The following is a 14,364-nucleotide window of genomic DNA, read 5'->3' as shown; positions in this document are numbered from 1 at the left end:
GTATGTTAACTTTTAAGCGGGGTCATTTTTATAAATTCATTTATTTTTTGTCTTGTGGACCATATGTAAACATCTTTTATGTAAAATAACTTATTGAGGACATTACTAAATTTAAAATAACATGCATTTTGAATGATCCCTCTTATTTTGTTAAAATAATAAACATTTTGCAGATTCTGTATGTAATGTGTATATATATATATATATATATATATATATATATAAAATTAGGGCTGTGTATTGCCAAGAATTGATGATATGATACGTATCACGATACAGGGGTTACGATACGATATATTGTGACATATTGCGATACTGTAAGAAAGGCGATATATTGCGATATTTCATGTTTTTTTTTTTTAGAAAGAGGATCTAATTTTAGAAAAAACTGTCATAAAGACATCACCATATGCTTAAAACCTGACAAACAACTTTATTTTATTTAATCAATACAGTATCATTTGCATTTATATCACTAATCACTATTTTGTGCAATTTAAGGGAAAATAGTAAAGTGACTGCAGGATTCTTTAGGTGTATATGTTTTAAAGGTTCACAGTATAGCAGTTTTTAATTTCTAAACTTTGTAACAACAGAAAGTGTGTAGTCCATTTCATAACTGAATGTCTGTTTATATTTAATACTGTAAAAACATCCACATCGCAACGATCAGATGCTTTCTTTCTGCTACCACCACTGTCGTTGTTGTGTGTTTATTTTGTTACTGAGAGGAAAACGTGCAGTACATATTACATATTCTATCGAACGCCTCTCTCAGCAGCGCAGATGGCGTCGGGATATTGAGTGATCTCTCAGATTCAATGCGTTTCCCGAGTTTTGGATTTTAACATGGCCTATTTTGTAAACAATAGACTATTGTCGATCTCCTTAGTGTTTTTTTTTTATAGTTGAAGCCAAAATGAGTCCACACTTCAGCTCTGTATACCGCGGGAGTGGAATAATTCTGTCGTGTTGTGAGCTGGGTTTGCCAATGCTAACGCTAGCGATGCACCTTGCGCTTCTCAGGCTCCGCGTCAATTTATGTTCTGAGATAACACTGACATCTAGCGGTTGGGTTTTATACAGTCTCTGGTTTAAACCGAACATAAAGCCACGAATCTTGGATGTAAATAAATAAATATCGAATCGATACAGTATCGGCAAACATAATATCGCGATATTCACGTGTATCAATATTTTCTTACACCCCTAATATATATATATATATATATATAGTGCAGCAGCACTATGTCTTGCTCGCAGCAGCGTATCGGCGTTCGGCAGTATAAAGTTCCTGTACTTGCTCTGCAGCAGTAGCAATAATCTACAGCAGCAATTCAGCAGCAGCGTAGCAGATCTATTCCGCCAAGACCAAATACATTAATATTGTCATATTCATTACCACACTAACAATCTTCCCAGAGTTGTCATGATAGAAATACAGTTCTGTCATGATAGAACTATGTTTGAAACATTAAAGAAAACATTTGTACGCAGATTTCACTCATAAATTTGTGCGTATGCATGCTTAGTGAATGAGACCCAGTGTCTTACTGATGCGATCTGACTGGAATTTCGTTATAGATTGAGATCTTGGTAATTTGGAGGCCAAGTCAACACCTCAAACTTGTTGTTGTGCTCCTCAAACCATTCCTGAACCATTTTTGCTTTGTGGCAGGATGCATTATCCTGATGAAAGGGGAATACCGTTTCCATGAATGGGTGTACATGGTCTGCAACGTTTAGGTAGGTAGTACGTGTCAAAGGAACATCCACATGGATGTCAGGACCCAAGGTTTCCTAGCAGAACATTGCCCAAAGCACTGCCCCCGCCAGCTTGCCTTCTTCTCATAGTGCATCCTGGTGCCATGTTTTCCCCGGGTAAGCGACGCACACACACCCGGCCATCCACGTGATGTAAAAGAAAGCGTGATTCATCAGACCAGGCCTTCTTCCATATATATATATATATATGAATAACTAGATACAATCCTACAGCTGAAATAACTTCAATGATTAGTTCTTTGTATCTTTCTGATCATGAACAGTCTGATGATGGTGATGACGATGTTGATGGAAAGAGCTGTGGTTTTAATGTGAGTATGTTACAATCAATGCAAAATGACATGGCACAGGTAAAGGTGGATTTATTGGCTTTTAATCAGAAAGTACAGACGCTTGAAAGTGACCCTCGGGTCACACAAAGGCTGTCAGTGACAGCATTCCCTATGGCCAACAGCCCAAGCTGAACCTCAAAGAGGCCTTCCGTAGAAAGCCTACCAAGGCTGCTCAAAGGCTTCTGGAACCAAAACATCTGCAGAAAGCAGGTCCCTTTAAGGGAATGTGGCCAAGGAACCGAAGGGAACCCCGGCCAGTCACTACAAGGGGGACATAGTCACCCCAATGCCACCAGGGAGGCCAACCTAATCTGACATAGGACAAACTCAGCCTTGGCCAGCCCTGTCTGAATACAGAGTCTCAACAACGCATTATTCAGAGAAGACAGCAAGTAAGAGCGACTGCGAAAAAGGCACTAAGCAACTCAAACCCACGCGTAGACACGGGCATCCTGGAGAGCAGAACTCAGCTGAATGCTATGAACCCTCATATCAAGGGGAGTACAATCCGCTCAATCCTAGGATCTACTCAGCGCCTAAAATTGCACTGAGGAGGCTATGCGCTAAGAGACCCTGACAAGGGGAGCACAACCATGGCCGGAAAGGAACCGCTCGTCAAGTCATCCGCGTGCGGTAACTCAGCATACGCTGGGCAGGGAGCCCTAGAGGAAGCCGCAGGCTCGCCTGCTTCTTCCTCCACCGCCATCTCCTGCTCTCTGGGGCTGGCCGCCAGAAGAGCACTCGCTCCCGGATCCGATGACGTCAAAGACAGGACTTCATCGTCATCCAAAAGCTCATCCTCGTCAGCCGCCGAGGGCTGAGAAAGATTTACACCTCTCTCAAACTCCGCGGCGAGCTCCACCTGCGAGCCCCATGATTTCAGCCGCCGCTCAACCTCAGCACGAGGGGGGCCAGAACCACCGGGCACAGATGTTGACGCCTCTCCCCTCGAGAAGAGGGCCAGATGAGAACGGAGCGTCTTCATGGGAAAACGCTCACAATTAACACAGACAGCGCCCTCAAGCACTGTCCGTGCATGCTCCTCGCCCAGCCAGAAAACGCATAGGTTGTGTGTATCTTCCAGTGACAGAAACCTCGGACACGGGTCACCACACTTTTGTCAATCGTTTGTAAAACGTTTGTCAGACATATTAGAAAAAATTTCTTACCGGATTTGAAAACAATGGCAAAGACACAACAGTCCCGAAAGATGAAAAGATACTGACTGATTCTCTAGGCGCTCCTTTTATACTTCCGTGTCGCACTATGATGATGTCATAGGCTGTTGCCGGCCAATAGGATTGGAGTGGTTTGATTCCTTGGCTTTCAGACATCGGTTCAAGTGTGATGTTCCCCCCATATGCGGTCAACGCAGAGTTGAGTTCCTTTCGAAAGATAACTCCAGTTACAGTATCTAGAAGAAAAAAAAAACAAGTCAGAAAGCTCTTAGTGCCACTTATGATGTTTCCCCTACTGTATATTCTCAACCCCCCAATGTTCTTACTTCCTCAGCTATGACAGGGTCATCCTCATTCTGTGCAAGAATTCCGATCTGCCTCGAGTTCCTGGTTTTTGGGGATTCCTATGAGACCGCAGATGTGCTCAACTTCATTGAGCAGTGCGAGAAATTCTTGGAGATCGGGCCCCTCCCCAGCACCGAGCTTTTAGGAACGCTGACTACTGTCCTGAGGGGACCAGCTCAGAGCTGGTGGAAGGCAGAGAAGGCAAAGGTAACTGACTGGAAGCAAAGACAAGAATCCAAAGAAAGCAGCAGAACGTACCTCCAACAAGAATCTCGCTGGGGTAACCCTGGTGCAAGCCCATCCTGTTACCTCTCTCCTGGTCGTGCCTGTGAAAGTGAATGGTCAAGAGGTGAAGGCAGTGATTCAAACAGGGAGCACCTTTACATTAATGCAAGATAAGCTGTGGAATCAGCTAAAAAGTGAGGCTCCCTGTTATTACCTCCATCCCTCAAAGGTTCATCATGGCTGATGGTACCATTCACCAGACCAGAGAACTGCGAAAGATGTGGCATGATAAAGAGTGCAATGTGAACACCTATATATTGAAGGATACCCACCTCGCCTTTCCACCAATTGCCAGGCTGGACTTCTTGAGCACCACAGGAGCTATTTTGGAAGTGGGGCAAGGCAGATATGGCTTACGGTCGGGAAAGGGATACATCCATCACCCATTCTTACCAACCTTAAGCCCAATAGCAGGAACAGCTATACCTTCTGAACCTGCACATTCTCTCACAGCTGCCAAGCTGAACCTATACTATGCCTTACCCCCTACAGGTAGACTTCCTAAACTAGCCACCTTCACCCCAGAGCACACTCAGTGGGACTCTGATAACCAGGAAGAGCTGTTGAAGTTAATCTCCGCCTGGCCACATATCACCTCGAACAGCCTGGGTAAAACATTGGTTGTGCAGCATAAAATCGTATTAACTGATGACATACCCTTAAAATCCTGTCCATACAGAGTCTCTCCTCTAAAAAAGCAAATCGTCGAGGAATATGTAGACCAGATGCTGCGAGACAACATCATTGAGCCCTCCTTCTCGCCTTGGTCTTCACCGGTGGTCCTAGTCCCCAAACCTGATGGTTCATTCAGGTTTTGTGCAGACTACAGAAGGTTGAACAGCAAGACGGTACCTGATGCTTACCCAATGCCGCTGATTCATGACATCTTAGAATTCCTGGAAGGCGCCTCCTGGTTTAGCGCATTGGATTTGCAGTCAGGGTACTGGCAGGTGGAGATGGAGGAGCTGAGTAAGGAGAAGACAGCCTTTATCACCGCTAAGGGGCTATTCCATTTCAAATCTATGCCGTATGGTCTCAGGAATGCTGCTGCTATCTTTCAACGGTTGATAGAAAGGGTTTTGACTGATTTGAGGGGAAAGTTCTGCTTTGTTTGCATTGATGATATCATCATTTATTCCAGGACATTTGAAGACCATATTCAACATCTAAACACAGTCTTCAATAAACTTACCTAAGCTTACTTGACACTTAATATGAAGAAATGCCACTTCTTCAAACGTCAACTCAAGTTTTTCAGTCATGTTGTCTCTGAGAGGGGAGTGGAGATTGACAAAGAGAAGACTAAAGCAGTAGCTGAATTTCCACCACCACAAGATCTCAAGGCACTACAACAGTTCCTGGGTTTGGCCGGGTGGTACCACAAGTTCATTCCCGCGAACATCACTGCTCCATTAAACCACCTAAAAAAGAAGGGAACAAAGTGGGAGTGGACTTCAGAGTGTCAAGCCAGTATGGATGACCTTAAACAAGCTCTTCAAAACCCACCTGTATTAATACAACCTGACATCAATAAACCCTTCCAGGTCCATACAGATGCGAGTGATGTGGGACTCGGCGCAATTCTTACCCAACACTCTGACGAAGGGGAGAAGGTGGTGGCCTATGCCTTAAGGACCTTGACAGGCGCAGAGAAGAATTACAGTACATCTGAGAAAGAGTGTCTAGCAGTGGTCTGGGTGGTAGAAAAGTATAGGCATTACCTGGAGGGTAGGCCGCTCATCGTGTTTACTGATCACGCAGTTCTTGTCTGGGCCTTCAATTGCCCCAAAACCTCATCACGTCTAACACGCTGGATTCTTCAACTCCAACAATTCAATTTCCAGGTCCATCATAGGAAGGGCTGTCTAAATATGGGACCTGATGCCTTATCCAGGGTTTATGCGCCTTCATCCATTGACACTGCCCCTTGTCTCCATAACGTCACCCCACTTAACTACCTTACCTCACTCACTGGAAGAAATAGTGAAAGCACAACAGTCAGTACCCTCACTCACCTGAAAGATGGCATTAACCCTCGCTCGACCAAAGAAAGGTCTTATTCCTTTGAGGAACAGCAGGGAGTGCTGTATTGGAGAGTCCCTTTAAAAAACAGAGGAGAAAAGTATCAGTTAGTGGTACCACAGGCTCTAATTTCAGATTGCTTGTACTACTATCATGACAATCCTCTTGGGGGTCATCTGGGACAACTAAAGACTCTGTTGAAAATCCTAGAGATGGCATGGTGGCCGACTGTGAGTAAGGACGTGTGGCAGCATGTAAAAGGGTGTGAAACGTCAAAAATACAAACCCAGTAATTCTAAGCCATCTGGTTTCCTACAGAGCACCCAAATTATAGAGCCTGGACACACCCTAGGAATGGATCTAATGGGACCATTTCCTCCTAGTAAAAAAACAGAACACTTACCTTCTTGTCATTGTTGACTGTTATACCAAGTGGGTAGAAATGTTCCCACTGAGAGACGCCAAAACCCAGAAAATAGTAAAAGTTCTCAAAGAAAAGATCTTTACCCATTGGGGGGTCCCTAAGTACCTGGTATCCGATAGGGGACCCCAGTTTACATCTATCGTTTTGGCGGACCTGTGCAAGACATGGGGTTGTGTACAAAAATTAACCACCAGCTCTCATCCACATTCAAACCTAACAGAAATGATCAACAGGACTGTAAAAACCATGATTGCTGCATATGTGGGTCAACAACATCAGACCTGGGACCAGTGGATATCAGAGTTCCATTTTGCCCTCAACACCACCCAACAGGAGAGCACCAGTAAAACATCTGCAGAGCTCATGTTGGGCAGACAAATTGTGTTGTGGCAACCCACCTTGAACTGATGTTTTTAATGTGGTAAACTTGAAGCGCTATTACGGGTGCTCTCCTGGATCTATGTGGCACAGCCAAATAAAAAAATGGGTTATATTTATAAGGCTGTGTATTAACATTATTATTCATGCATGTCAGCTGTTTTAATATAAGTATTACCCTGTGTTCTTATGCCCAGCGCGTGTGGTTGAGTTCCCGTTTAACACTTTGTTCGCGATCTGGCAGGGAATCCCTATGACGTAATTGAATCAGCTGATCTGGTACTCAGGCTATAGGAAGAAGACTCTCCAGCTTTCAGGAGGAATTGCCGGGCTGTTTAAACGGACTAAAGTGATCGATCGTGTTGCACGGTCACACACTTTCCCGCTGTTTAAACCTGTGATTGGATTTATACCCTTGGAGGAATTATTTCTGATTTATTGGACTTTTTCTCAGGGATTTACAAAGGACAGCGTTGTTCCTTCGTGCTCACAGACTAGCGTTTGCCGGTGAGACCGATTCTACACACACACATACAAGGACTTCCAACATTTATAATTTGGATTATACGTACAATTGCCTCACACACATAAACTAGTGAATTGTATGTATATATGATTACTCATTTTTTCTGATAACTTTTATTTGTACAATACACTTGGAGATGCTGGCATTTGGGGCTTTGTTGTGATTTTTTTTTATTCATATATATAACCAATCTATGTCAATCTAACCTACTTTTATGAGAGTCTGGAACAATCTTTATTGTTGTGATCTCCCTTTTGAAGGCTGAGTGTTACATATGTATATCCATGTATTAGAAAACTAGGGCCCTGTTTACACATGGTATTAAGAGGTGTTTTGACAAGGCAGACACACACCTGTTTACACCTGGTGTTTTAATCCGTCTCTTTTGTCCACTTTCAACCACTTCTCTCCTGATTTCTTCGAGGGAGGGTCTGTCGGCAGGTAAATTTATGTTTGTTTGTTTTTTCTTTCAGATCTTTCAATCTAATGGACAAAACAAGCTTGCACAATTTACAGTTTTGGAGGTGGTGAACAGATATTGAGTTTCAAAAAAAAGTTTAATACACATTTCACAAAATCTACAGCATATGTCACAAGATGATGAGATTCTCAGATATGCAGTATTGTCTGAAATAATTATCTATGTGAAACTGGTAGCTATATCAGAACATTCAGACTGCTCCATAGAATGCTGTGGTGATGGCATTTTTCTCTTTTTGTTGGGTACATGTTTGGTGAATTTTCAGGTATATTTTTTACCTTTAAAAAGGCCAAGTTTTTCTAACACTATTAAATGTACATGTTTTATGTCAAATTCTTAAAATTCCATTTATTTAGTTATTAATATAATAAATAAAGCAATAAATTAAACTAAATCGATAATTTTAATCAACTGAAATCAGTATTAACAAAAGCTATCTTTTTACTAGTGGTACAAGCTATATTTACACAGTTTAATGCTGCTCAAAAGTGGCATGAATGCGATTACAATGGCATAAATAATGGTGTGATATAATGTCAAAATGTGTATAAAAATAGAGAAATATGAAATGATGGTAAAAACGAAGTGATACTTTTAAATATTAAACTAAAACTGCCAGTAGGTGGCGGCAAGTCACTGTCTTAATGATTAATGATAAATCATTGATTTATTCAGCAATGAAGCAAGTGGCTGTATTATGAATGGGTAATTGAATCACTGACTCTCCCGATTTGTTCAAAGCTGCAGATTTGTTCACTAACGAAACACTGTCATGTGTTGCTTGGAGACACACAACAGTTCTGCTGTGGCTTTTGTTGGAACTATTATTTAGTTGCAAAATAGAGCAAACAATACTGACAATACTGTGTTTAAAATGTACATCACTTAACATTACCTTTTTGTTTGTTGAACTGTTGTATAAAAACGATGTCACATTTGCAATTGTGTGGATATTCGGGATAAATAAAAATTTCTCGTATAATATATTTTCAAAACGAACTATTAAAGAATTATTGAAAACAAGAACTCACACAGGATATGTTTTTGTATCGTGCTATCACGATTGGTTAAGACAGCATACTCTGTACACAACCTAACATTTGTACACTGCTTTTGGGAATGCAGTCAGTTTTGACTTCAAAAGATGAGGTAATTTGATTGTATGTCATGTTTTTGACTTTTTACAGCACTACCATTTTCCTGTTTTTACATTAGAGCCGACATTTTGTCTGTTAGAAATACATGCTTAGTTTTAATGTTATTTTAAGGTGGGGTAGAATTAAATGAACAGTAGAACTCAGCACTTTGTTCGCAGACCCCCTCTGTCACCTCACGTACCCAGGGATACACCTACCCTAGTTTGGGAAACACTGTCTTAGGATATGTTGTAGATCAGGTGTTCTCATCTCTGGCCTTCATGGTCAACTTTCCTGAAGACTTTTAGTTCAAACTCTAATGAAACACACCTGAACAAAAAATCAAAGTCTTCAGGATTACTAGAAAGTTACACATAGGTGAGTTTAATAAGTTTGGAAGTAAACTCTGCAGGAAAGTGGATCTCGAGGGCTGGAGTTCAGAACACCTGCTGTATGATAAGCAGAACACCACTCAAAGGTCATGTGATAACACTGTAACATACTATTCTTTATTGTTGCATTTTGCATATTTTTTCACATACTATTTTATACATATATAGATATAGTCTGCAATATAGAGTAACCAGTGACCCATGCAAGTATTCCATCCATGTGCATGTGTGTTTAAGACTCAGTTTCTCTAATTTGTGTGTGTAATCATATTTTAATGCTGTGCATGCCTACAAAAATATGCTATGTTTTTTTTTTTTTTTTTTTGATGGATTGGTAAAGTCTACTGTACATATTTCCAGCTTAACACTTCAGTGGTCAAAACACTACAGAGAGATTGCTGTTGAAGCTAACTGTCACTCTGTGGGTTTAGCTCCAGCAGTGGCGCATTCAGCAGGAGCAGGCTGCGGAGTTGGAGGCTACTCTTGCTGCTTATTGGCACAAAGAGGAAGAGGAGAGACTGAGGAAAGAACAGCAGAGAGAAAAAACTAGAAGAGCTCAACTGACACAGCAGGTAATAGCAAAAAAATTCATGACAGTACAACATGTCATCGTTAATTAAAGTCAACATGAAAACCAAACTATTTACATCCATAATGTGATGTAATGTTATAGAAAACAGTATGATGGAATTTAATTTTTATGAGCCATTTTCATTAATTGAATGATTGTAAGTCATTAATGCATTATCATTATTAGTGCTCTCTGCAAAACCCAGTATAGTCCAGAGTGAGCATTAGTAAAATAGTGAGGGGAATGGGAACCCCAGGACTCTGTCTTTAGCCCATTAGCTTAATAAATGTCGTGTGAAAGTAACGCTGTGTGATTGTGTTAAGATTTTAAAATGTGTGTGGCCTTGTCTTTTTCCCGTTTCCTTTCACTTCCTGCAGAGCTGTGTTATGTCAATGATTAATGATGTTTATGAGAAAGGAATAGATTATACCAATATCTGTACTCTCTCCGTTTACGCAACACATAAATTAATCTCTAAATGTCTACGTAATTTTTCATCCGAAACAATACAAATGACAGACTGAAGTCTGTAAACTTTTGTTTTTGGCTTATGGTTCTGCCGAAAGTTTATCTAGTTTAAAACAAATCCCATGACTTTTCTTTTTTTTTCTTTTTTTTCTTCATCTCACTTTCTCTGTCTCTTTTCTCTCTCAGATAAATAGATTCCATGCAGAGAAGCAGAAGAGAAGAGAAGAGCAGAGAAAGCGGGATATGAAGAGGCTTGCAGAACTAAGGAGAGAGATAGAACAACAGATGCAGAGAGATAAAGAAAGGTAAAGTACTTTGATTGGAGAAACAAATTGGCAAAAAAGCCAAATAACCAGCACACAATAGTACCAATAACACATCAGCCTTGCAAACGATACATCTACAGATACTAAAGATGAGACAAACTTTTATCATGAATTTTATCATGAGATTTCATACATTTCCACCAAATACATACTATCTGCTTTCTTTTCAAAATCTTGCAGTTCACATTATCAAAAAGTACAGTAATGTTTCAACAGATTTAAAACAATTGTTAGAGCTGGTATATTCAGTTTATTTTTTTATCAAGTTTTTTTCTTCAGTGAATTGAATCAAAAGTCTTAATACAACAATTCACTTTTGCATCACCCAAAAATGTGCATGGAAGTCTCTGCATAGCATGTTTCATATATTACAAAGATTTAGTAAAAATAGGTTAAAAAAAAAAAAAAAAAAAAAAGGTAAATGATACTGTTCCCTTTCGAATGGGAACTCATACCATGTCCTCTAGAGCAGTGGTTTCCAAACTTTTTAGAGTGGAGTACCCCCTGAGGCATTTACCATCCTTCCACGTTCCCTCTCTCTTCCACTTAGACTGCACCTTTTCCATTAAGGGACAATATTTGCCCCCTAAATTGACTTTCCAGTGAATTTTTTTTTTATCTTTATAAGTACCTTTGCAATATTAATATTTTAAATAAAAAAAAAATTAAAAAAAAATCAATAGAGACATACACTACCAGTCAAAAGTTTGGAAACATTACTATTTTTAATGTTTTTGAACGAAGTCTCTTATGCTTATTAAGGCTGCATTTATTTCATAATAAATACAGAAAAAATAATAATTTTTAATAATAAAGTTTTAAATAAAAAAAATAAATAAATCAATAGAGACATACACTACCAGTCAAAAGTTTGGAAACATTACTATTTTTAATGTTTTTGAACAAAGTCTCTTATGCTTATTAAGGCTGCATTTATTTCATAATAAATACAGAAAAAATAATAATTTTGTGATTTATGATTTCTGAAGGATCATGTGACACTAAAGACTGGAGTAATGATGCTGACAATTCAGCTTTGCATCACAGAAATAAATTATATTTTAAAGTATATTAAAATAGAAAACCATAATTTTAAATTTTAATAATATTTCACAATATTATTGTTTTTTTCTGTATTTATTATTAATGAGCAGCCTTAATGAGCATAAGAGACTTTGTTCAAAAACATTAAAAATAGTAATGTTTCCAAACTTTTGACTGGTAGTGCATGCAATGATAAAAACATGAAAAGTGATTATTTTAAATGCTAAAACTGCCAGTAGATGGTGGTAAGTCACTGTCTTAATGCGTGAGTCATCGAGTCATTTGTTCAATGAAGCAAGTGGCTAGATTTATGAATGAATCATTGAATCAATGACTTTCACAAACGATTCGTTCAAAGCTGCAGATTCGTTCACAATTACTGCTGTGTTGTAGTTCTGCTGTGGCTTTCAGTGCACAATAGAGCAAATACTGCCAATACTGTGAAGAACATCACTTAATATTACCCTTTTGTTTGTTCAGCTGTTAAAATCAATGTCCCATTTGCAATCGTGTGGATATTTGGATTTGCATTCTTGCTCGTAAAATATTATCAACATTAAAAACAAGAACTCACAAAAGGTATGTTTTGTATCAAGAGTTTGAATCTTAAATTGATCTTTATGCACCTTTTGTGCCAGGTTATTTGTTCTTCATGCTAGTAAGTGCTAAATCTACTGTACATTGTCAAGAACGGCAGTAATGTAGACTCTGTATGCAACACATACGCACCCATATGAACGCTGTTTATGTAGAAATGGAAGCTGTCAGATTTGACCGCAAAAGATGTGGTATTTTGATTGGATGTCATGTAGTTAGGGCATTGTGCCTGTTAGAAAATATACATGCTTGGTTTTAATGTTATTTTAAGGTAGGGAAGAATTAAATGAACGGCAAAATTTGGCATTTTGTTCGCATACCCCCTCTGTCACCTCACATACCCCCAGGGGTACGCGTACCCCAGTTTGGGAACCACTGCTCTAGAGGACATTATGGGGAATGCCTCCTAATGACAGATTAGATCTGATTTGGCAGCATGAGACAGACTTTATGGAAAATAATTTCTGTCCGAACATAATTGCCCTGCTCCTGTGAGCCTTTTGTTTTTCCTTTGATCTCCATGCTAAGACAGAGAGTTCATAAGGGAATCCATATTCGTCCCACACTTATCCTTTATTACGGAAATGTGAAAGGACTGTGAGAGCATGGAAATTTCAGTTGCCTCCCTACTATTTCTTAGTAGCTAAGGCATCCTTGTTGAAGTCCTCATCACTACTGAATGGCAGGACAGTAGTGTCAAGTTGTTAGGCTCTCTGTGAGCCTCCTTGGCTACTGCCTTTACAGAGAAGTGAAGCTTCCTCTCGTTATAGAGATTCTTTCTCCTGAGGCCTTCACTCCTCAGATCAATGCCTGGGCAGCAGTACCAAGTTGCTAGGAGCTCTGTGTGCCTCCTTGAGAGCTATTCTTATCACTGGCCATAGTAGGTCTCCTCTCGTTTTAGAGAGTCGTCATGCTGAGGCCTCTGTCCTTAGAGCTAGGCAGTAATGCCAAGTTGTTAGGCTCTTTTTGAGCCTCCTTGGAAGCTGCCCTGAGCATAGAACTTAGTTAAGCCTCCTCTTGCTTTAGAGAGTCGTCATGCTGAGGCTTCTGTTCTCAGAGCCAGATTATGCCATAGCACTGAGTTGTAGGCTGTCTGTGTGTGAGTCTCCTTTGGTGCCTCTGGTGTGGGAGTGTTTTTAGCCATTCTTGTCCATCCGCTCCCCTGAGCTCCGCCTGTTATTAATGGTAGGCCGTTATGTAGCCTTCTTGACAGATGTAGGGCATACTACTAGGAAATCTGTCCTCTGAGTTCAGCTAGGGACCAAGTTTTTAGGCTCTCTGTGAGCCTCCTTGGGTACTGCTTGTAAAAAGTTAGCATTATTAGGCCTCCTCTCGCTATAGAAATTCATCCTGCTGAGGCCTCTGCTCCCCTGGGCGAGGACCTTCATCTTTAAAGCTCGGACAGGTAGACAGCTCTCTGTGAGCCTCCTTGGCTACTGACCCTAATGTGGAGTGTTGCTAGGTCTCCTCTCCTTATGATAGTCATTGTACCAAGGCCTCTGCTCTGCAGAGCTTCACAGGCCAGTTGTATCAGGTTGTTAGGCTCCCAGATAACTTTCTCTATTAGAACGTAGTTAGGCTTCCTCTCACTTCGAGAGTCAGTTTGTTGAGGCCGCCGTCCATAGAGCCGGAATAGGTAGTAGTGCCAAGTTGCTAGTTCTTGCTGAGCCTTTTTGGCTGCTGCCTTTGGGTTAGAGCATTGCTAGGTCTCATACTTGAGATAGTCCTCTTTGAGGCCTCCACTCTTCAGGGCTTTGTCTGAACAGAAGTTATGAGTAATTAGGCTCTGTGAGCCTCCTTGAAAGCCTGAATATAGAACGTAGTTAGGCCTCCTCTCTTTTAAAGTTATTCTGTTAAGGCCTCCGTTCCTTAGAAGCTATGACAATATTCCCTTTACCCTCTGGGGTCTGAGGCTGATTTGGGGTCCTGTAGTAGTTTTGGCATGCCCTGACATTTGTGCTTTTTCAGTTGCTTATAAACATATTAATGACAAAAGTCTCATTACACTGTATTCAGCACAAACTAGGCTACAATAATATGTGAGCAACATGTATGTAAATAAGGCCTCAAAACA

At 40.4% G+C, this 14,364-nt stretch overlaps 1 protein-coding gene across 3 annotated transcripts in view; it reads left to right on the top strand.

Moving 5' to 3' along the window:
• Nucleotides 1–14,364, top strand: part of LOC127518799 (coiled-coil domain-containing protein 148-like) — a 139,096-nt gene that overhangs the window by 101,330 nt on the left and 23,402 nt on the right. For all 3 annotated transcript variants that reach the window (XM_051905961.1, XM_051905959.1, XM_051905960.1), the window contains 2 exons: nucleotides 9,716–9,856; nucleotides 10,510–10,628. In XM_051905961.1, coding sequence (XP_051761921.1) covers nucleotides 9,716–9,856; nucleotides 10,510–10,628 — 260 coding nt within the window. The remainder of the gene's footprint in view (nucleotides 1–9,715; nucleotides 9,857–10,509; nucleotides 10,629–14,364) is intronic.

Source organism: Ctenopharyngodon idella, chromosome 9, assembly GCF_019924925.1.
Source record: "Ctenopharyngodon idella isolate HZGC_01 chromosome 9, HZGC01, whole genome shotgun sequence".
Classification (NCBI taxonomy): Eukaryota; Metazoa; Chordata; class Actinopteri; order Cypriniformes; family Xenocyprididae; genus Ctenopharyngodon; species Ctenopharyngodon idella.
Note: the sequence above shows the minus strand (reverse complement) of the source record. Positions and strands in the feature narration are given on the sequence as shown.